The sequence below is a fragment of the Natrix helvetica genome (assembly GCF_964273705.1).
Source record: "Natrix helvetica genome assembly, chromosome: 1".
NCBI classification, from domain to species: Eukaryota; Metazoa; Chordata; class Lepidosauria; order Squamata; family Natricidae; genus Natrix; species Natrix helvetica.
This window is the reverse complement of record NC_138548.1, coordinates 197,173,654-197,195,635: the sequence shown is the minus strand read 5'-3', so window position 1 is coordinate 197,195,635 and position 21,982 is coordinate 197,173,654. Positions and strand designations below refer to the sequence as shown.

Below are 21,982 nucleotides of genomic sequence, written 5' to 3'. Positions count from 1 at the left end.
CTTTTTTAAAACACAGACCAGTTTTCAGCACCAAGGACAGCACACAGAAATCAGGAAACAGGTATTGTCTTTTAACACTAGGGAGAGCATTCAAGGTTAGCCTCTGCTGCTCCCATGAACATCATCCCTTCACGAGGTTTTATCTTGTGGTGGTACAGCTAATAAACATGAATTCTTCTGTCCTGTCCAATTAGTGAAAGTGTACATTAGAGCAGAGGAGAACAATGGGGAAAGGAACCGCGATGTGTTTTAACTTTTTTTTTAATGTCTAAATCTGTGGAACAAAACCAGTCCTTCTTTTTTTGGCAACTTCTCCGTTAGGCATAATTCATACTCTGTATTCAGTGTCAGTTGGAATCTGACCATCTGGAGGTGGTGAAAGTCTGAAAACAAACATATGTGTGTCTAAATAAAAATTATGCTAAGAGGCTGGTGCATTATTTTGTAGTAAGTCAGCTTCATAAGAATGAGAATGGTTGTATCGAAGAAATCTTTAAGAAAATCAAGTGGGCCAAAGAGTCTTAGAGGAGACAAATAGCAAGTCCACAAGCATTGTATTGCATACTCTTGATTTAAACCAATCTCCTACAATGGTTTCATGGAATAAATAGGATGTTGTTGAACAGGACGTGAAGGACCAGTCTGATGGATCTTTTGTGTCAGGGAACTCTGTGCTGAGGATATGAATTCTGAAAAGCATTTTCTTTGACAGTGTTAACCTGATTTTTTTAAAAGCTTAGTTACTTGGTATAAGGTTTTAGAAGTGGACTTGAGCATATGAGAAAATTTATATGTAGATATTAGGCTTTATGCATTGTAGTGACAAATTTTTGGTGACATCCATCACTGTTATGTAAATATTTTGTGACAAGCTCTAATGGCTGCATTTTTTTGAGATACTAATTGTTACTGACATTGTCCAAGAATCAAGTTGGGAGGGGGCACTGTCTAATCCAGAATTATTAATGGAAACCACAATAATATGATGGCTAAATTGTGATTTTTATAAAAAATAAACAGACCCTAAGATGGATGTGAACTCACAATCTCGTGCTTTCTAGCCAGCAGAAGGTACCGATTTTGGAGAAAACTGTACTGATGCTTCAGATCCTAAAATGTTCAAGTGTTGGATTCAGAAGAAAACAAAATATTGCAAAATATGATGCTATTGGATGAAAGAGAAATCTGCCAAATTGAGAGTAATTTCCATCATATTTAAACACAATTTCAGGATTATGTATAATCCTGTTGTTATATCAGTTGTTTTAAACTGATGACCAGTTGAGAAGGGAAAGAGACAGCACTTTTTTGTTTTAGCCCATAAAATGGATAGTTTGTGGGTCTCTAAGTATCATTATCAGTTACACACACACACAATTTAGAATAGGCAGACTCTAATTCAGTTCATATGCAACATAATGCTATTTGTTAGAAGTACTGTAGTAGTATAGTGCTGTATATAGTGAGACATATGACTCACTATAAATGATAGTGTAATAACTTTATTTTTTTTACATTTCATAAATTGTATGCAAATTAGTTCCCCCCCCCAAAGTGAACAGATTTCTAATCTTAGCTATTGATTCTTATTAATATTTATTGATTTGATTTCCAAAAACACTGGCAAATTATACTGCGCCTATTAATATGTTGTAATTTTAAGGTCCGTTCTCCAGACTGTTTAGAAAGCAAATCAAAATCTTTCTTCCATTTCCCATTTTTAATTTTTTTTTTTGAAGAGCTATGAGTTTTGCTTTAGGCTTCAACAGGCCTCTGGAATCATGTTATGATTTGCAAATCTTAATTTGCAGCAGTGATAATGGTGGAGACAAACTCTTTCTCCGATAAGCTCATAAAAATTCACCTTTCTATTTCGGTTCTTTATTATTATCCCATTCCACCAACACCACCTCGCCCTTACTCTGTGTTTGTGCGCCTTGCTCTCCCCTTCTGTCTGGATGAGTAGGCAAGGAGATCCCTGGAGACCCTTTCCCTCCGCTAATTGGATTGGAGCTTTTTTCCAACCTGTCGCTGACTCAACCAAACACAACACTTCCTATAAGAATCAATTCAGCTTGTTAAATTAAGGGGGCTGAGGAGGCTAGCTGAATGTTTGGCCTTCTCCATGACACATTTCATCTGTAAGGAAGTGAAAAGACATTGGCATAGGAAATGCCTTTCTACACAGCCGACCCACAATATAAGACCCTCAGGTTATAAACCATTCCCTGCGAGGGCATTGTGATCTGCAAACATTCAAAAAGCAATAGTGTTTATTTCCCTGCTGTGAAAACCTCACCTGCTGTTTTCAAGCATTGTCACTGATGCTAAGGATACCATTTCAGCACTCTTTCCTCCCCAGTCCACTGGCACTCCTCCACAGTACACAACCAGCTAGCCACCTGCAACTCCGATGGCCCTGTTCATTGTCCCTAGAAATGTCAGGCAACTTTTCTTATAGGGAATTGAATGAAAATGGAGCACTTAATATAAAGTGCACTTTCTCATGGTGCTGATTGACCAGTGAAATAAAGAAGAGGAGATAGATTGTGGTTTTATAACAAAGCACACATGCTTTGCATACAAAATATCCTGTATTCAGATCTTGGCATCACCTAGATATGTCCTAATATCCGGAAGCGTTACTGATAGCCAATGTAGATAATACTGAGTTGAATTAATCCACTGACTTAATTAAAAGTATTTTTTAGGATAATTGTCCTATTATTTACGTTGGTAATCTGGTGTGTGTGTGTGTGTTTGTATAAGAGTAATAAGTGTGAACAATGTTCCAAGTATAAAATATTTTGAGCCTGAAGTGGGCTAACTGAACACTGCCTTGATACTCTTACAACCTCACCAGGAGCTGTATCAGTTTGAACCGGGCATTCCAAATATAAAATGTGTTTTCTCTAAACTTAGGATACTTGCGGTAGTACTTCCTATGGGGATGGAACAGCCTGGTTTGAACATCTCTTACATATAAATATAGATTTGTGGAGCTTTAATATGGTTATAAAGGAGAGTCACCTGCATGTCTTCTCTAAATACCCATGCATGCATCGATTCCACTTAAAAACATGCCCATATATTATATCTGTACTATTATTGTATTTTCAATTTGCATTTTTTGTTCTGTGCTATAGTATAACACTGCAAGGCTACAGAATTGTAGCATATGTTATAAAACATACACTATCACCTGCAGTTAGTCCTCGACTTACTACAGTTCATTTTGTGACCGTTCAAAGTTACAACAGCACTGAAAAAAGTGACTCATGGCCATTTGCAACCTTTGCAGCCTCTCCAGGGTCATGTGATCAAAATTCAGACACTTAGCAACTGATTCATATTAATGGCGGGTGCAGCCTCCCCAGGGTCATGTGATCACCTTTCGCGATTTTCTGACAAGCAAAGTCAATGGGGAAGCCAGATTCACTTAACAACGGGATTACTAATTTAACAACTGCAGTGACAACTGTGGCAAGAAATGTCATAAAATGGGGTAAAACTCAATTAACAAATGTATCACTTAACAACAGGCATTTTTGGCTCAGTTTTGGTCGTAAATCGAGGACTGCCTATATTTCCCTGCACTCTCTGCATTAAGAGAAAACTTTAAAAGCAACTACTGTCAATTCAGAGAGCAAAGGAAGCTCTGAATTGAACAGGCTACTAAAGAAAAAATGTGTCTCCTCTCATTTCACAATATGTTGAAAAAAAATCCCTATTCTAATTGTCTGAGTCTTCAGGTAATTTTTGATGGGCACACAAGTTTGCTTAGCTCCATAACTTTTCTCTTCGAATGGCACATCAAGAGGTACCAACTTTTTCAAGCAATGAGAAGTCTGAGGTAATCGCCACAATCGCCATTTGCCAACTTGATCTCCCCTTCCAGATGTGCCAGGCTTCATTACTAACTATCTGACTCATCATAATCAAATGAGAGATAATGAAGCTCAAACGTCTGGAGAGTATCAGGTTGGGAAATCTCTTGCGAGGCATAGTTTTCCTTAGAATTATGATGTTTTCCTTTTTTTAAAAAAAAACACCCGACAAATCTGTATTAAGAGAAGAGAGGAGATAGGAGAAGCACATAGGCAGTAAAAGTCTAGTTCCTCCCCCACCATCTCAAATTTGCTGCTTTCAAGATCTCTTACTAATGAAAAAAGGAAAAGGAAACAAACCAACAAAACAAGCAAAATTAACCTTCCTCTCAACAAAAAACACACACATTATTTTCACCCTGGGAGTTGAGCATAGCACCACCAACCATTGGGCAATCATCTCTTGCTTGCCATCAGCATCTAGATTACACAAAGGGTACAGAAAGTTATTTTTCCACTTTCAAGGGACATTCCAGACTCTGTACTTTATCAGATGAGTTTCCTGCAAGCGTCCTGCTTTCAAATGCCGATTTTTTACTCACTCTGCTCTTCTGTACTGTTTTCATACTGCCTTGCTTTGAATACTTTTATTATTTTTATTATTATTATTATTTATTGGATTTGTCAACCGCTCCCTCTCCCCAAGGGGACTCGGGGCGGTGTACAGACAGAATAAAAACATTATAAAAACATTATATACAACAATTACAAAACCCCATAAAAACAAATTAAACACAAGTCTGTACAATAATGCAAAGATTAATTAATAATTAAAACCAAATTAAAATACCCCAAAATTTAAAATAACCAGCCAGAAAAGTCAAGGGATTAGATCATGATTGCGATTGGGTCAGGCCAGCTAATTGGAACAGGTGGGTCTTGAGTTCCTTACGGAAGGAGCGGAGATCAGTAATGATTCTAATGTCAGGGGGGAGGTCGTTCCAGAGGGCTGGGCCCATCACAGAGAAGGCCCTACTCCTGGGCGTCGCCCGCTGACATTGCTTAGCGGATGGTACCCGGAGGAGTCCCTCTCTGTGAGAGCGAATTGGTCGCAGGGATGTATGGGGTAGGATGCGATCCCGCAAATAACTAGGACCTGAGCCATGGAGCGCTTTAAAGGTGAGAATCAACACCTTGAACACTCTAATGGTGCAGAGGAACACAATTGTTTCATTCACCGAATATGGCATGCTGACATCCAGCTGGCTTTCCTGGTCACTTATACTGATCATCTTGTCATCCTGGTCACTTATACTGATCATCTTGTCATCCTGGTCACTTATACTGATCATCTTGTCTATGGGTTCTGTCTTGCACCCTTGTGCTTCCTACTTAAAGTGTGCTCATTTGGCTGATCGTGTTGTGGTTATGCATTTCTCTTCCTTTTGGTCTTGCTCTCACAAACTGTGTGCTTATATTTTTCTTGAGGCACAGGAATGATGGAATGATCACTAATAAGCACTTCTCTTTCTTCTTTTGTTTTTTTTCTTGCTGACGCAGTTGACCGGACAAACTGTGAGTCTTCCACAAAAAGGGGTGATGGTGATGATAATGGTGATTGGGCTGGGCCGCTGGGATGAGAGAGAAGAAGCCAAACAGTGATTGCTTTGCTGATATGAATAGCACATTGCTATACTTTTATACTCTGTCTGCAGTGCAAATATATTACGTTATTCTTGGATAGGGTGAGGTCTTCAAAGTATGGGACCAGTGGTCCCTTCTGTGTTGGATTTTTGGATTGCTCATTTTCCGTCCCACTTTTCTGTTTCTTAGTACAACAGCCACCCGAATTCACAACACAACCAGACAAGGAGATTGTTTTATATCCCACTGATGAGATTATCCTGAAATGGGAGGCTACTGGAAATCCCTCTGTGACGTGAGTGTGGACAAGCTTCAGTATTGTTTCCCCTTATCCTGGCTCCATTCCAAATGGAAAACATTTAGTGGGAATATCCTCCTTAGGATCCTAGGATAGTTCTGTCCATAACTCTGAGAGCTAAAGACCAAAACATATCTTTTCTTGCTTGTATTTGTTGAAAAATAGACAACTTTCATGTTGTGGAGGGGCAAGGAAGAATTGGTCTGAGGAAATAGATTCAACTATTTTTTCTTAAGCAGTTTCTCCAGCTCTCTGATTTTTTTGGTTAAAATTGCTCTTTTCCCCAAGGCAGGTATTTGAGTGTAATATCAGCAGCTATAGTTTGGGCCCTAGGGTGGGGGGAGCACGGCGGAGTTGGGTTTGGGCCACATTTTGAATAAAAACAGTTAACTACCATTCCCAGTGCTATGGCCATAATTTAATTTAACATTGCCTTCCCTCCTCTCCCCCCCCCCTTCAACCACGAAGAAAAAGGCATCAGAAGATCTAATCATTTATCTCCCAAGTCAATATAATTTGGCCTGGAGACACTTTTTTATTATTAATGGAGGCCTGCTGACACTGGGAAATGTTATTGTTAGAGAGACACCCCCAACTTGGTGTTTGATGATGCTAGGAAAGGTGGAAGAAAAGAGAAGAGGATGACCAGCAGCAAGGTGGATGAACTCAGCTACAGTGGCAATGACTGCACTGTTGGATGACCTGAAGAACCAACTTAGGGACAGATTGTCTTGGGGGGGGGGGGGAATCTATGTCCTCACTAAAAGTCAGCACTGACTTGATGGCACATAATCAATCAATCAATCAATTGAAGTAGTTTGCCTAAGAGAGACTGATTGACCTAAAATTCTCCAGTGACTTTCTGTGACTGAGATGGACTAGGTAATAGCAGATTCTGTATAATTTTTCCATGTGTAAGAGTATGGATGTGTAGTGTCAACCTTACTCATCCAACTGCTATATTGGGTTAAGAACACTGACTTCCTTGGAAAGGTGTCATAGAGATTATATATATATATAGGACAGAAAGAGGGAGTAGTGACCTTCCTCCCATATTTGGGCATACCAGGGGTTGTAACACAAATACATACCTATTTCCCTGGCTCAACTGATAAGGAGGAGAGCCTGTGGCTTAGTGGCTAAGACTCCTGCCTAAGATATAATACAGCCCAGGTTCAAATCCCAGTAAGGCTAGCTGATGAGAGCTAATTAGCTCGAAATAGATCTATCCTAGTCTCCCTTTATTTATTTATCAGTACAAATACAACATATATATATATACACATACATACATACATACATACATACATACATACATACATACATACATATATATATATATATATATGTTGTAATTGTACTGATAAATAAATAAAGGGAGACTAGGATAGATCTATTTCGAGCTATATATATATATATAATATTGAGAACAAAGGCATCTAATTACCCGGTACACTTTTTTCTACCTTCAACTCAATATTGAGTCCTCACAACTGCCTGGAATAGGCCCCACAGTTTTCTTGTTCAGGTTTTTTTCAGGAGTGGTTTGCCCTTGCCTCCCTTTCAAGGGCGGAGAGAAAGTGACTGGCCTAAAGTCACCCAGCTGACCTAAGGCATGACTAGAACTCATGGTCTCATGGTTTCTAGCCTGCTGCCCTAACCACTAGACCAAACTGGATTTTCAAAGATACTATACAGTAATAATAATATAAGACATGATAATTCTGCAAGGAGCAAATCTGTATGAATTCCATTTTTTCCAGCTCTAACCTTCCTCTGTTTCAAGTCTAAGTCCCAATTTTGATTCAGAACAAAGCAATCTAATAAGATAGTACTTATCTCCTATATATACAGCCCCGAGACTGCTGATTTTAGGAATGGGTTTCCAGTATTGATATTGGACTTTTCACAGTGCACAATTCTCCTAAATTCTGCTCTGTTCTTAATGTCTCCATTATTCCCTCCTATGCTGGAAATGTCCCTGACCTTACTTGGACCTCTGCTCCTCTTCTAATTGATTTCTCTCTCCTTACCCCAGTTCTTCTGTGTCTCAGAGGAATGATTGTTTGCCTGCTTTTAAATCCCCCAACTGTACATTTCCACCGCCACCTCTCCAGTCACACCCACCTTAATCAGTGCAGACTGAAAACCAAGGTTATGTATAGATATAGACCAACCTGCCAGTCAAAGGTTATTAAAAAAAACAGCACAGGAACTCAGTAGGAAGATTGCATCCCCTTTCCCTTCTCCTTCCCTTTTCCCTTTGTCATGTGTTTCCCTTTTGGCAGGTACCGCTGGACCAAAGATGGGGAACAGTTTGATCCAGAACAGGTGCGAGGGATAAAACAGTTGGAAAATTCAGGGACTCTGATCATCAATGCAAACAATGGAAATGTGCCAACTAGGTTCAATGGGCTGTATCGGTGTTATGCCAGCAACATACTGGGCACAGCCGTGAGTTCCGAGAGCCGCATCATTGTTGAGAGTGAGTACCTCTCTGCCTCCCCCAAGGTGTCCTTCCTACTTTCCCCTCCCTCTTTTATAAGTGTGCCCACCAATTCTCTTTCTTCCTCCACAGCTCTGCATCATTTGCACACACCCATATGCACATACATTCACACACAAACATTTCTCATTCTGGCTTTGCTGATGAAGCTTATTTTAGGACCCACAATGATGCAGCTTAAGGTGTCCATTGCACAAACATACTCCCCACTTCCAATTTTTTGAGAAATAAATTTCTCCCTCCCTCTTGCCATAAATGTCTATGCCTGGGTCTTTCCCCCCTTTTACCTGCCTGGGCTCCCTGGAGTGCAGCCGGTTGCTCTTGTTCCCATGGATACAGTTGTCATGGTAGCATCGTGTCATGTGATGTAATTGCCAGCCCCTCCTTCTCCTGCCTCCTTTCTCTCCTGCCCAGCCTTGCTTTCTGCACGTCTGTCAAGGAAGAAAGAAAGATTTAAAAGCTGGAGGCATACAGGAAAGGAGACACCCATTGATATCAAAAAGCATGTGTTTTTCAGCACTAGTAGTGATGATTTAAGAACATCCTCTCTTTGTTCCAAAATTGCACTGATCCTTTATTCTTCCTCTTGGCTGAGGTTCTCAAAATAAATCAAAGTTAATAATAAAATGCTGTTGCTGTTGCTATTGAGGATGCCATACTAATAAAGATTTCAGAAATCAAGCATGAGTCAAGAAGCCGCATCTAAACAAGAGTGTGTCAGTGACTACTAGTTCTCTGAGACAGCAGATGGGTTGGTACACTGCCTCAGCTTTAATTGGCTGAGTATGGCAAAGCATCTCCATTCACTGAGTAATGATCAAAAACCTGTTAAAATACATTTTCCCCGAGGCACAGTGAATAACTGGATATATTAAAAACCTAGCCCAGAGGACTACGCAGCCAATTTCTCTCTGTGTACAGTAGCCTTTTCCCCCTCCATGATAACCCCCCCCCCCATTCACTAATTGCTTCGATTCCTGCTTCATTGCCTTCCAGATGCCCCACAGTGGCCAAAGGAGGAGGTGGCACCCATCACAGCAGAAGAAGGGACCCACACAGTCTTACCCTGTAACCCACCCACCAGTGCCGATCCACCTAAAATCTACTGGCTCAACAGCAGTGAGTATTAGAAACTGTCTTTTCCAAAGACTGTGAATTTGATTGTGACAGATCACATGGACTGCTTACTTTTCTCAAAGAACTAGAAGAGCTGGCAATAAGCCATGTGCTTTGGATGAAAGGCAAGAGGTTCCGAACACAAGAGAAGGAATCTGGAAGTGTTTGATGGATAGGGATGGTAAATGGGTAGGTGAAGGTAGGTGAAGGGTAAGTAAAGATGGAAGAATGGCAATATTGGCACACATGTTTTGCAAATACTTGGTCCCAGGTAATTTTTTGATCATGTCATTCAAGAAAGATGTTGAAGTTTTATAGATAATCCGATTAAAGATTAAATCTGATTAAAGATAATCTGATTAAAGATACAGAAACAGATAAATGCATTATATATAGTGTTTTGCTTTGAACTGGCTGCTGGATCATTTCAGAATATATTACATGCCAACCTCTGTAATAGTCCCAAAACATATGGGAAAGCAAGAGAGGGGAAGGGCTTTCTATAAACTTTTAGGAGACATGTTCTTGTTGGAAAGAGAAGGTTTGACTGGAAAGAATATGGGTCCAATCCTCCACTCTCAGGGATTAATTTACACTCTGGTTAGTCCCAAGTGTTTGGAATCTGTTTTGGAAGTCAAAATCTCCTTTTGAAACACAGAAAAGAATGGAGTTCCTCTGCTGTGACCACCTCCTCCAAAATCTCCTCATGAAAATGATCATTATGACTTAGAAGGAATAGAATAACTTTGCTTTCTTTCCTCAAATGAATGCTTGGGCCAAGAAACAAAGTGGTTTGGCATTTGGCTGTCTTAGGATACTTTTTTTCCCGCTTTGCTGTGTCTCATTTGCCTCTCCTTCCTATCTCTCTTTCTGCAGAGATTGAGCACATTGCCCAAGATGAACGAGTCACTGTAGGGCAGGATGGAAACCTCTACTTTGCCAATGTACAGATGAAGGATAGTCAACCTGATTATATCTGCAATGCCCATTTCCAAGGTCCCCGACTCATTATCCAGAAAGAACCCATTGAACTAAAAGTCATCCCAAGTAAGTCTTAAGGACACCCTATGTTGAGGTGCTCTGTGTGATGGAGTGAGGAAGTAGCTGGCTATTGCAGGGAGATATCAATTACATCTTTTTACCCAGCTTAATGTTTGAATTGTAAAGTTCTTGTGGAAACCTGCAAAAGTATGAGATGAATTCTTGCCTGAAATCTTCATTAGACTGGATTTTACTGTCGGTTATCAGTCATTTGCTTCAAATTTAGTGTTTCAGTTTTCCCCATCCTGTTGCCCTCCAGATGTGTTGGATTTCCATGGGAATTAAAGTCTAAGCATCTAAAGGACAACACATTGAGGAACGCTGCAGCGGTGGGTTCCCAATATTGTTCTTTGATGTTTCTCACTTGGTATCTTATGGCCAGCATTGCTCAGTGTCATTGAAGTGGAAGCGCTCATCTAGGCTGTTGGTTCACTGACCAACGCTGGCACCCGAATGAAAATATCCCCATTTAATAGTTGCCCAACTTCTAACTGAACACATCCACAAAGGAAAATTCTTCTGACAACTAATTTTATTATCAAAAAGCTCTTACCATTCGGAATGTTTATATAACATTGAACCCAAATCTGACTTCCTGTAATTGAAAGACTGTTATTCTGTCTTTCAATTCTATTCTGTATTCTGCGTCCTGCATTATCTTCCTCAAGGACACATTAGACAAAATGCATCTGATCCATGTAGAATAAGGTAGAATGTTTTTTTCTTTCTTTTTCTTTTTTAACTTGGGAAACTGCCTTTAATATTTGGCAGCAAAAATCTATTGCTCCCTTAGGGAGCTTAGAGATGAGTGAATCAAAGAAGTGGAGGCAGGGTTTGTGAAATAACCAGAGATGAAATTATGAAAATTGAAAGGTATATTCATGCAAAGTTTAAAACTCTGAGAAGAGCTTTGTAGCAGTGAATTATGGAAGAATATGATTTATTATTTATTGTTCTGTCCCGTGAATCCAATGAATATGCAGACAGAGGCTTGGCTGTCTGCCACGACTAATTACATAGATAAAGCCACCCCTTGGCTAGGAACCTAGAAAGCTATCTTCAAGAAACCAAGATTAAACTTACAGAATGCTTTCTCAACGGCTAGTAAAATGGACTGTTGTTTCCTGCAAAGATTCCCCTCCCGTCGCTCCACCTATAAACTCTTTGGGAGGGGCCACAACCTTAGCCAGCTGTCCCTACTTCCTTCTATGACGTCGTCTCCACAGCTGTTCCTTTCTCCTCTCAGCTCTATGTACACACACATGAGGGACAACCTCCCTCTGTTCCTCTTCACTGCTCCCTGACTCAGATGCCACTTGGTGGCCAACAGGCCTCTCTAGTTCCTGCTCTGACTCCAAGCACCCTCCAGTGTCTTCCTCATCCTCCAGAGCAGTCCCATAATGGTCTGAGGTATCAGAGTCCACCAAAAGCTCAGCTGGCCACTGCTGGGCCACAACAATTTATTATCATTACGTAATGCTCAGCAACTAAATGATTTATCAGATATAGCAAGAAACTACACCAAAGATAAAGTCGTAGATAAGTGATGTGTAGAACCCTTTTGTATATTCCTAGCAATGACCAAGACGAGAAGCTGATGAATAAAGATGGGGACACTAAACTCAAGTCTTCATGATCACAGATCTCATTGAGGGAACTTTTAGCTGATCTCTTATCTCTTTGTCTAGTATGCCTCATCAAGCTGTTGTGAAAAAGAAACTCTGAGCAGCTTTAAAAGAAATATCCAAGGGAATAGCTAAAGCTGCTCAGAGTTTCTTTTCAGAGTGAGATAGGCGGCATATAAATGGGATGAAGGAATGAAAGCAGGCAGGCTAGGTCATAACCTCATTTAGAAAGCTTGGAAAGTTGAACTAGGCTTTATGAAGGAGTGTGTAAAACTGCCTGCAAATTAGTGGAGCCAATGACACACTCTTTACCCTCAGAATATGAATATAAAGTCAGTAAAAAGCCAAATGTTCTGCAATTGTGTTGGCCTAGGCCAGTGATGGCTAACCTTTTTGTCCTCGCATGCCCATAATGCAATGCATGTGTGACACCCCCCGCGTGCTCCACTCCACTGCCCATGCATGTATGACCACCCGTGCTCCCCTCGCGTATATGCACGTGACCCCCCTAAGCCCCATTTTGGGCCTAGCAGGGCCTCCCTGAAGCCTCTTGGATCAAAAAATGGGGTGTGGGGAGGGCGCTGTTCCCCCCTCACATGACCACCCCTGCATGCATGCATGACCCCCCCCACATGTACGCGTGGCTCCCGCATGCGCAGCAGACTTGAAAATCAGCTGGCTACCAGGAGGTGCGCACGCATGTATGGTGGTTCTGAGCTGAACCACGGCTTGCGTGTCCACAGAGAGGGCTCCACATGCCACCTTTGACATGCGTGCCATAGGTTCCCAATCACGGGCCTAGGCCATCAGTACAGGTTTCTGCTGCTTTATGGTCTTCTGATATTGAGTAACTCTTTTCTTCTCTCTCTTCCACAGCCAACACTTTCTCATACCAGAAACCAGTTCTAATTGTGCCAGAGACCACACGCAAGAGCTATGTGGCCTTGTTAGGAAAGCCCTTGATATTAGAATGCATTGCTGCAGGACTGTAAGTATTTGGAGATGTCTGCCATCAAAAATAATATATGTATGTATGTATGTATGTATGTATGTATGTATGTATGTATGTACGTACGTACGTATGTATGTATTGTGTCACAACCTCTGGTATGCCCAAATATGGGAGCGAGCACACTGCTTCCCTTTTCTGTCTTTCGGCTCACTCCAGGAGACCATCCAGGCAGAAAACCATATTTTATGTTGCCTTTGTTACATTTGTGTTGCATTTGTGCTGATAAATAAATAAAGGGAGACTAATATAGATCTATTTCAAGCTATATACATATACATATACATATACATATACATATACATATACATATACATATACATATACATACATACATACATACATACATACATACATACATACATATATATATATATATATATATATATATATTTGTTTTCGTAGATTTTCACGGGTGTAGGTATGCTGGTTTTGTTGTATTCGGGTCTTTTCCCGTGTAAGGTTGAGATTGTCTTTGCAACATTTCGGCAGGATCTCACCTGCCATCTTCAAGCTGTGGGCTTAAAAAGCTTGAAGATGGCAGGTGAGATCCTGCCGAAACGTTGCAAAGACAATCTCAACCTTACACGGGAAAAGACCCAAATACAACAAAACCAGCATATATATATATATATATATATATATATATATATATATATATATATATATATATATATATATATATATATATATATATATATATATATATATATATATATATATACATACATACATACATACATACATACATACATACATACATACATACATACATACACACACACACACACACACACACACACACACACACACACACACACACATATATATATATATATTAATCCGATCCTATATCTTTCAAATGCCATGAGTCGAGAGAGATGTCCTTGCACAGGGAGCTTAAGTGTACAAATGGACGAAAATGAACATTAGCCAAATGACTGCTACTACAGATTTGAAAGATACTTTGCTAAACCCATAAACTGATGAAATATAGGTAGCCCTTGACATGCAACCACAACTGAGCCCAAAATTTCTGTTGCTGAGCGAGACAGTTGTTAATTAAATTTTGTCCCATTTTATGACCTTTCTTGCCACAGTTGTTAAACCACTGCAGTTGTTAAGTTAATAACATGGTTGTTAAGTAAATGTGGCTTCCCCATTGACTGAATGGGGAATGGGAATGAGAATGGGAGAGCTGGGTATACCTCGTGGGTATGATAACAAAAATGACCAATGAGATAAGAGTATACCTTGATTTCAGTAGCTGTTTCTAATGCTATCCCCATTCTTTTGTGGATAGGTTGGTAGATTGGAGAAGCTTATACCTGCATGTGTGTTTGAAAGGGAATGGATATGTTTTAAGGCAGGTGTGTCAAACTGGTGGCCCATGGGCTGGATGCCTCACACGGAGGCCACGCCCACCCTAGCTCTGTGAAGGGGGAAATTGTTGTGATACGTCATGTGATGACAATGTGACGCTGCGAGTTTGACACCCATATTTTAAGGGGTTGTGACTTCTGACTTCCAATTGCTGAGGAAAATACAGCTTGGGATTTCATTTTTGCTCCTTATTGGTTTGGAGAGGCAGTGGAAACCTCTAATCTAAAGTCATTTCCACCCCTTTTTGACTGCATAGAAATTACTCCATCCTTTGAGTGGCCTTGGAAGTATGTATTTAAAACATTTCTATAGCCGCCCACTATAACTCTGGGTGGCTTCCAATCAAGTTGGATAGAAGCAGAGATTTAAAAACCAAAATATATCAGCAGTAATTAGAACAACATTTTGTTCATCTGCTATTCAGGGGACACTCAGCTCCTCCTGCTATTCAGCTGCTGGTTTGATGATGAGAAGGAAAACATCAGCAGAGAAGTGGAATGATGCCCTTTGATTACATGCTTAGTAGTGGTTTAATTAACTATGCTGTTAGGTAGCAACAAGCAAACAATAATGAGAGGACCGAGGAGGCAAAACAGCCTGGTGTCTTGCTGTGGCGGTTGGCAAGCCAATCCTTGCTCTGCTATGAAGCTCACATTTCTCTAGGCCAAACTACTTCACAGGTTTCTTATGAACACAAAATGAATATGGTAGGAGCTGAGTATCTCGTGAGCTGATCATCTGAGAATCATCTACTCCTCCATCATAACGCCAAATGCATTTAAATCAATGAGATAATTTAATTATGGCCCAAGTCAGCTTTCATTAATCTAGCACTTTCCAGATATATTTATTTTTATTTATGTATTTATTTAGCTTGTCAAACATGTACAATATAACAGGTATAAGTATAAACATGGACATTAACAAAGGAAATGAATTCAAATAAATGGGGACAGTAGGACAGGGACGGTAGGCACGCTGGTGCGCTTATGCACACACCCCCTTACGGACCTCTTAGGAATCGGGTGAGGTCCACAGTAGACAGTTTAAGGTTGAAGTTGTATTGGACCACAACTCTTGTTATCCCCAGATAATGAACCTATAGGGAATGTAGATGATGGACTCTGGAATCCAAGAAATCGAAAGAGTGCTAAATTGGGGGGGGGGGGAGGACTAAACAGATTTGACTGATGTCACTAGTACTGCTCTCTTGATCTAAATGCATCTGACGAGTTCTAAAGAAAAATTAATTGCAAAGGTAATAAAGGCAACTCCTTTACAAAAAAATACATACACATATAACTATATTCTTTAAAAAAAAAGGGGGGGGGAATATCCACAAACCTCACAAAATGCAAATATCCTTCTCCGCTTTATGTACAGGAGAAATATGCCTCTTCTAAGATGATGAATTCTCCCATCTGCAATTTTTTTTATGATCTTGTTTAAAACGTACTTTCAAATAAAGTTCTTTTTAACTGAACAACGTAATTTTGAGCAGTGACCTAGATCAGTAACATCCGCCTGAGTTAGAACCCAGTTTTATACACGTTCTTTTTCTTCTTCCCTTTCTCTGCAGCCCTACACCATCGGTGGAATGGATCTACCTGAACAGACTGAACCCTTCACCTGGGGTGACCTTTGAGAACTACAATAAAACCCTTTGCATCCCAAGTGTGACGGAGGATGATGATGGGGACTATCAGTGCATCGCTCGTAATGAGCACGGCAGCATCCGCCACACCTATACCGTTAACGTTGAAGGTATTTCCATCCACAATTTTAATCCAGTAGGGCCCGATAGGATAAAAATGGGAAGGATTTGTAGTAGTCAGACTGGCAAGTAGCAAGATTTCTCTTTTGAGAAAAGATTATGGTGAGATGAATAGATGTTACCACACAATGTCACTCTAAATTCCTTTCTCCTATGGCCAACCATTTGATGTGACATCATTAGGTTGGGTTTCTCTCACTAAAGGACATTCAGTTGTGTGCAGAAGTGCAAGTGGAATGGAGGCACAGCATAATTATCATATGTGATTTAGGATGATAGCTGGAAGAGTGGGAGAAAAATAGGGAGGAAACAGCCATTTTTAAAATTCTTTGGGGGAAAGGGAGAAAAGGGAAAGGAATTGCCTTAAGGGAAAATATTGAATAAGGCAGCTTACTTTGAAAGATGGAAGTTTCTTTAAAAAAATGTAGTTTTCCAATTATATATATATATATATTGATTTTAGTGTCAAAGCAACAAGAGCTGAGGAATCCAACCCATAGACCTTAGCAGCTCAGTGCTCTCTATATATAGTGGTATAAAACCAAATATAACTGAAATATTGACTGTGAATAAAAACCTGGATTTTAAGCTTAACCAGACACGCTAGCTATAATGCAGCCCAAACTTAGCACTCCATTGCATTCATTGGAGAAAATTTAAGCAGATGCTTTGTATTTTCTTTGAAGGCCATTAAAATTTAAATTTCCAAACTTCAGTTGGATTGTTTTCCCCATTAAATAAAGACAATAATTACTATTCAGTTATTATTCTGATATTTCATGGTTTTAGGACTTAAGCTTAATACCAGTGATTGCCAGTAAGAAACACTTTTTTGCATTCCAAGGACTACACATACCACATCTTAGCAAATCTTTATACAATATTTTATTGCAGCACACAATTTCCCCAACAACAGCCTGTAGCTTTGGGTCAACTCCACTTTTCTAGACTTTGCAAAGTGATGTTGCCATGAAAACGTGTATAATACTCAACACTTTATATTCAGTCATTTCATACTCAGTCCAAAACTAAAACGACAATTATTTGAAATAGATGAAATTTCCTAGTTGAAGAAAAAGGCAGCTTCTTCCCTTGAATAATTTATAAAAGAAGGACTGTGCCACTTTTGCCCTCCAGCTGTTTTGTATGATGACCCCCACTCCCCCAGACTCTCTAATAATTGGTTGGCATGGTGATTCAAAACAAATAAAGCATCAACTTGCTTATACTTGACTGAAATATGAGAGGTAATAGAAAGGGAGTTTAAGGACAACTCATTACAAAGTGAGTATTGTGTTAGTCTATATCACGGGTGTCAAACTCACGGCATTGCGTTGCCATCATGTGATGTTTCGCGACAGTTTCCCCCTTCGTGGAGCTGGGGTGGGCGTGGCTTGCGCATGATGCATCCGGCCCTCGGGCCTCCAGTTTGACACCCCGGCTCTATATAAAAAGAGATCTGGGGAGTTAACTTTCCTCACTGTAGTGAGCTAATTTTGTCTTAATGGATGCTATTTTCATGCGGTCTTCTTTTCTCAGCTGCTCCATACTGGATAAAAATGCCTGTGAGCCAGATTTATGGACCAGGGGAGAACGTCCGCCTGGATTGCGAAGTTGATGGAAAACCTAAGCCAAAAGTGTCATGGAGCATAAACGGGACTCCTTTAAAAGGTGAGTGATTGGGTGAGAAGAAAGGCAGAGAAAAAGCAGAAGGTTACAATACCACCTTAGCTTCCTGGGCCTAACCTCTTGGCTGCTTTTCAGATGTGATGCCAGATCCAAGAAGGAAGATTCAATCAGGGGCTTTAATCTTCAGCGAGGTGCAGCCCAATGACACCGCTGTTATCCAGTGCCAGGCCCACAATAAGCACGGCAGCCTCCTGGCCAATGCATACATCCTTGTTGTCTGTAAGTTCATCTCTCCACTTTGAATCAAAATGGGGCTGCACACAGTTCAAAGGACAGGCAAAAAAAAAATCTAGCAAAGGCTATTCCAATTGTTCTATCACATCACCAACCTTTCAGTTTCCACTTTAAAATTCCTCCAGTAGCTCTTTCTCCTGCAGCAAGATAAAAGTGTGAATGAAGTCTGCACTTCAGTCATCTTTCCAGGGAATGGCATTCAGTATTTATAAATTATGTACAGAATCTGCTTCTCTTTTTGCTCAGGCCTGATGACAAAGGCCTTACAGTGACAAAGGCCCTTTTTGCCTCCAAATTAAAGGCATGATGTGCAGTGGTGGGATTCAATTTTTTTTTTACTACCGGTTCTGTGGGCATGGCTTGGTGGGCGTGGTGTGGCTTTGTGGGTGTGGCTTTGTGGGCAGGGCTTTGTGGGCAGGGGAAGGATACTGCAAAATCCCAATTCCCTCCCCACCCCAACTAACCTGCTTTCCTGCTCTGTTCTCCTGTTCAGGGCAACAACAAAAACTCAGCTGGGAGGCAGCAGGGGGCGGGGCCAGCCTATTTGCCGGTTCTCCAAACTCAAAATTTCCACTACCAGTTCTCCAGAACCTGTCAGAACTGGCTGAATACCACCCCTGATGATGTGGCATTGGAGATAGCAACCCACTGAGGAAGTGTGTAGTCATCTTAGCAATGGCTCTTCCCAGAAACCTTTAACTTAAGGAAAGGAAGGAAGGAAATATATTAAAAAGTGAACCTAATCGTCTCATGAGGAGAACACTTATTCTTACCTGCTATTCTGGCCCGTGTGTCCACCATCTGTCCACATCATGATGTTTAAAAAAACACTGAATACGCTGAGTACAGAGACTTTTTTCTAGTTGTTTTCCATTGACTTACAATCCCCTTCTTCTGAGGTGGTACATGTGTTGACAGGACTTAGGGCTAGGTAGGATTTCTTGAGGCGATAAGTATCTTGCTTTACACCCATTGGCCTTTTTATTTTACTCCAGGGTTGCCTGCAGAGATCCTGACCCCAGATGGCATAGAGTATGCTGTGGTGGAGAACCAAATAGTGATCCTACATTGCAAGACTTTTGGGGCACCTAGACCTAAAGTGCAGTGGTACGCTTTCTGTTTGGGGTCATTTTCAGAAAGCACAGTGTGTTTTGATTTATCCACAGCTGCTCTGATATTGTTTATATAGCTCCACTTATATATCAAAATTCTCTTAGTATAATTCAGTGATAGTCTTTTTCATTTGTACTTGGAAAATCAAATGCCTCTTTGGATTTTATTAGCCTAGCTCTGTCAAATAACAAACTAATGGGCAAAATGCCAGTGCCAATGAAGGGAGAGAATTGGGCCAGTGAAAAACACAATTATACTATTAGCATATTCAGGAAATTGCAGAAGTTACATGAGGGAAAGAAAAACCAAACATACATATTCCATTGCTCTATTCTCTTTTGGGATAAGCAATATTAGGCAAAATATCATAAAGGCCTAAGTAATAGCATTTGAAGCAAAAGAAAGGCAATTAGAAGCATGAATAATAAATAAATAATAAAATAAATAAATAAATTAAAGGTGTTATATGTGAAAAAATTATTAGGAGCTAGATTGTGTTGCAAAAACAATGGCAGCAACTCTGAGTGCACTGAGATGGACTATAGAGGGAGATCTCTATTTCTCAGTCCCCCTTCTCGTTTGCATTCTCCAGGTTTATGGAAGACATGACCCCTGCCCTAAAAGACGAGCGAACCTTTATATTCACAAATGGATCCCTGAAACTTCAGGAAGTCCGACGTGAAGATGCAGGAAACTTCACCTGCTTGGCTGAGAATGATCAAAACAATGTCTCCATCATTGCCCGCCTGGTTGTCAAAGGTGAGATCAGGTTTCCCAAACGTATTAAATCAAAGAGGAAATATGACAGAAAATAGTTGACCATAAGAGAGGCGATAGGAAGGAAGTAACCTGGAACAAAGTACCGTGGCTTTCAGCTAAATCCTCTAAAACTGTTTTCTTCCACAACATTCTACTTCATAAGTATACCAGAGTTTTTACTATTGGTCATAAGATCAGAGGCATTTCTAGAATCCATTGAAATCAGCATTGTGTCATGATGTTCTGTTCCTTACACACATGCACGTGGCATACAACGTTGTGATGCTCATTTCATCATCTGCCTCCTCCTTGCCTCCCTACCAATGCCCACGTGGATGAGGTTCTGCCAGGCCATCTGCCTGTGGCATCAAACTAAGCTTTTAATCTGGCAAGCCTTTCCGAGAGTTCATATCCCTCCTGGGATGGAGGATGAGGGAAGTTGGTGTTTATTTATGCTTCCTAATAAATTCTTTATACCTAAAGATGTTTTGTCTTTTCTCCAGCGTGGAGAATAGCTTAAAGATAATCTCTTCTTGTGGAAAATGACCCGAAGACTTTTATTTAAAATTAAGTAGATGGCAGTTTTACTTGGGAGCAAATGTAATGGATGTTTTAGAGAACTGCAATGCTATCAAATGTGAAATGATTTGTTTACACAATACACTGAACCATAGATCAGCAACTAACAACATTTCAGCCTACCAAATTTTGTGAATTCAGCCCACATGGACCCTTTATAGTTCAATGCATTGTGCAAACCCAAAATTAGCTCAATTGAGTAAAGCATAATTAAGCTTTATGTGAACTTAATAAAAGAGTAGCACTAAACCATTGGTTGAAATTTGTTTTTTTTTCTGGTTCTTTCAAGGCACTTGCTAGCCTGAAATGTTGTCTTGTTTGTGGTTCAGTCTCTGTGAAAAGCGTAGGACAATTTTCAATGGAAGGAATCATATTTTACTTCCTTAAGGTGAAAATGAGGGACTGCTACTGAGATTTTCAAACTGGGAAATGTATTGAGCCAGTCATAGTTGTATTAGGACACATTTGAGCCATGCTGAAGAATGATTTAAAAAAAAACAAGTCACATGGGATATATGTATGAGAGGACGATAGATGCCCACACTAAGAGTTCATGGTAGAGAGGCTACAATACAGTATTCCATCCCTACTCCAGGAGCAACACAGATCGAAGAGGGACCTATCAACATGGAAAAGAAGCAAGGTGAGAATGGGACCTTCTACTGCAAGGTACTGTTTGATGAGAGTATTCCAAAGCGTGGTATCCAATGGCGCCTAGATGGAGAAGATATTAAAGAATCAGATGACGATAACAAGTAAGTTCAAAGCGTACAATCATGTTGAATAAAAGCTTAGGGTTCGAAGGATATTTGCATTAACTTTACTCTGAATGTTGGTCTTTCCCTAGATACATCATTCGTGACATGTCTCTGACCATCACCAAGTTGGACTTCTCTGATCAAGGAACATACAGCTGCCTGGCCTGGACCACCCTTGACTCAGTAGAAAAAAGTGCCAATCTTTTGGTGTATGGCAAGTATCAAAAAAAGAAAAATTAGATCTGGATTGTTTCTCTCTTGATGTTAAACTTCAGACCAGAAAATCTCAAAGGGAAGCAGTAATATTCCTGCCTCATGGTTACAAAATTGGTATTATTATTATTTTTTAAAGTACTAGGTTTTTGCTGGGTATCTGTTTTTGCAATTTGGTCCATGTATATTTCTGGCAAAGCCATCTATAGTACAGCACTTTTACAATAAAAACATAGTTGAACCAAAGCAACTTGTCAATAAATAAAAATAACAGTAATTATTCAAGATGGTATGTTGTGATTGGTAAATTAATTAATTTTAGTGGGAGAAGATTAACTCTTAAAACTGAAATGTGGAGAATTCTAAATATTGATAACAAAATTTATTTATTTATCGAATTTATTTGCTGACCAT

The 21,982-nt window shown here is 40.0% G+C and overlaps 1 protein-coding gene across 7 annotated transcripts in view; it reads left to right on the top strand.

Moving 5' to 3' along the window:
• L1CAM (L1 cell adhesion molecule) overlaps positions 1–21,982 on the top strand; it is a 96,235-nt gene that overhangs the window by 32,346 nt on the left and 41,907 nt on the right. For 6 of the 7 annotated variants that reach the window (XM_081938911.1, XM_081938910.1, XM_081938909.1 and 3 more), the window contains exons 3-15: positions 5,388–5,402; positions 5,661–5,766; positions 8,058–8,254; positions 9,272–9,394; positions 10,268–10,438; positions 12,934–13,045; positions 16,029–16,213; positions 17,763–17,894; positions 17,988–18,131; positions 19,142–19,253; positions 19,852–20,018; positions 21,193–21,352; positions 21,445–21,569. In XM_081938911.1, coding sequence (XP_081795037.1) covers positions 5,388–5,402; positions 5,661–5,766; positions 8,058–8,254; positions 9,272–9,394; positions 10,268–10,438; positions 12,934–13,045; positions 16,029–16,213; positions 17,763–17,894; positions 17,988–18,131; positions 19,142–19,253; positions 19,852–20,018; positions 21,193–21,352; positions 21,445–21,569 — 1,749 coding nt within the window. The remainder of the gene's footprint in view (positions 1–5,387; positions 5,403–5,660; positions 5,767–8,057; positions 8,255–9,271; positions 9,395–10,267; positions 10,439–12,933; positions 13,046–16,028; positions 16,214–17,762; positions 17,895–17,987; positions 18,132–19,141; positions 19,254–19,851; positions 20,019–21,192; positions 21,353–21,444; positions 21,570–21,982) is intronic. The other variant, XM_081938908.1, reaches the window with a different exon arrangement.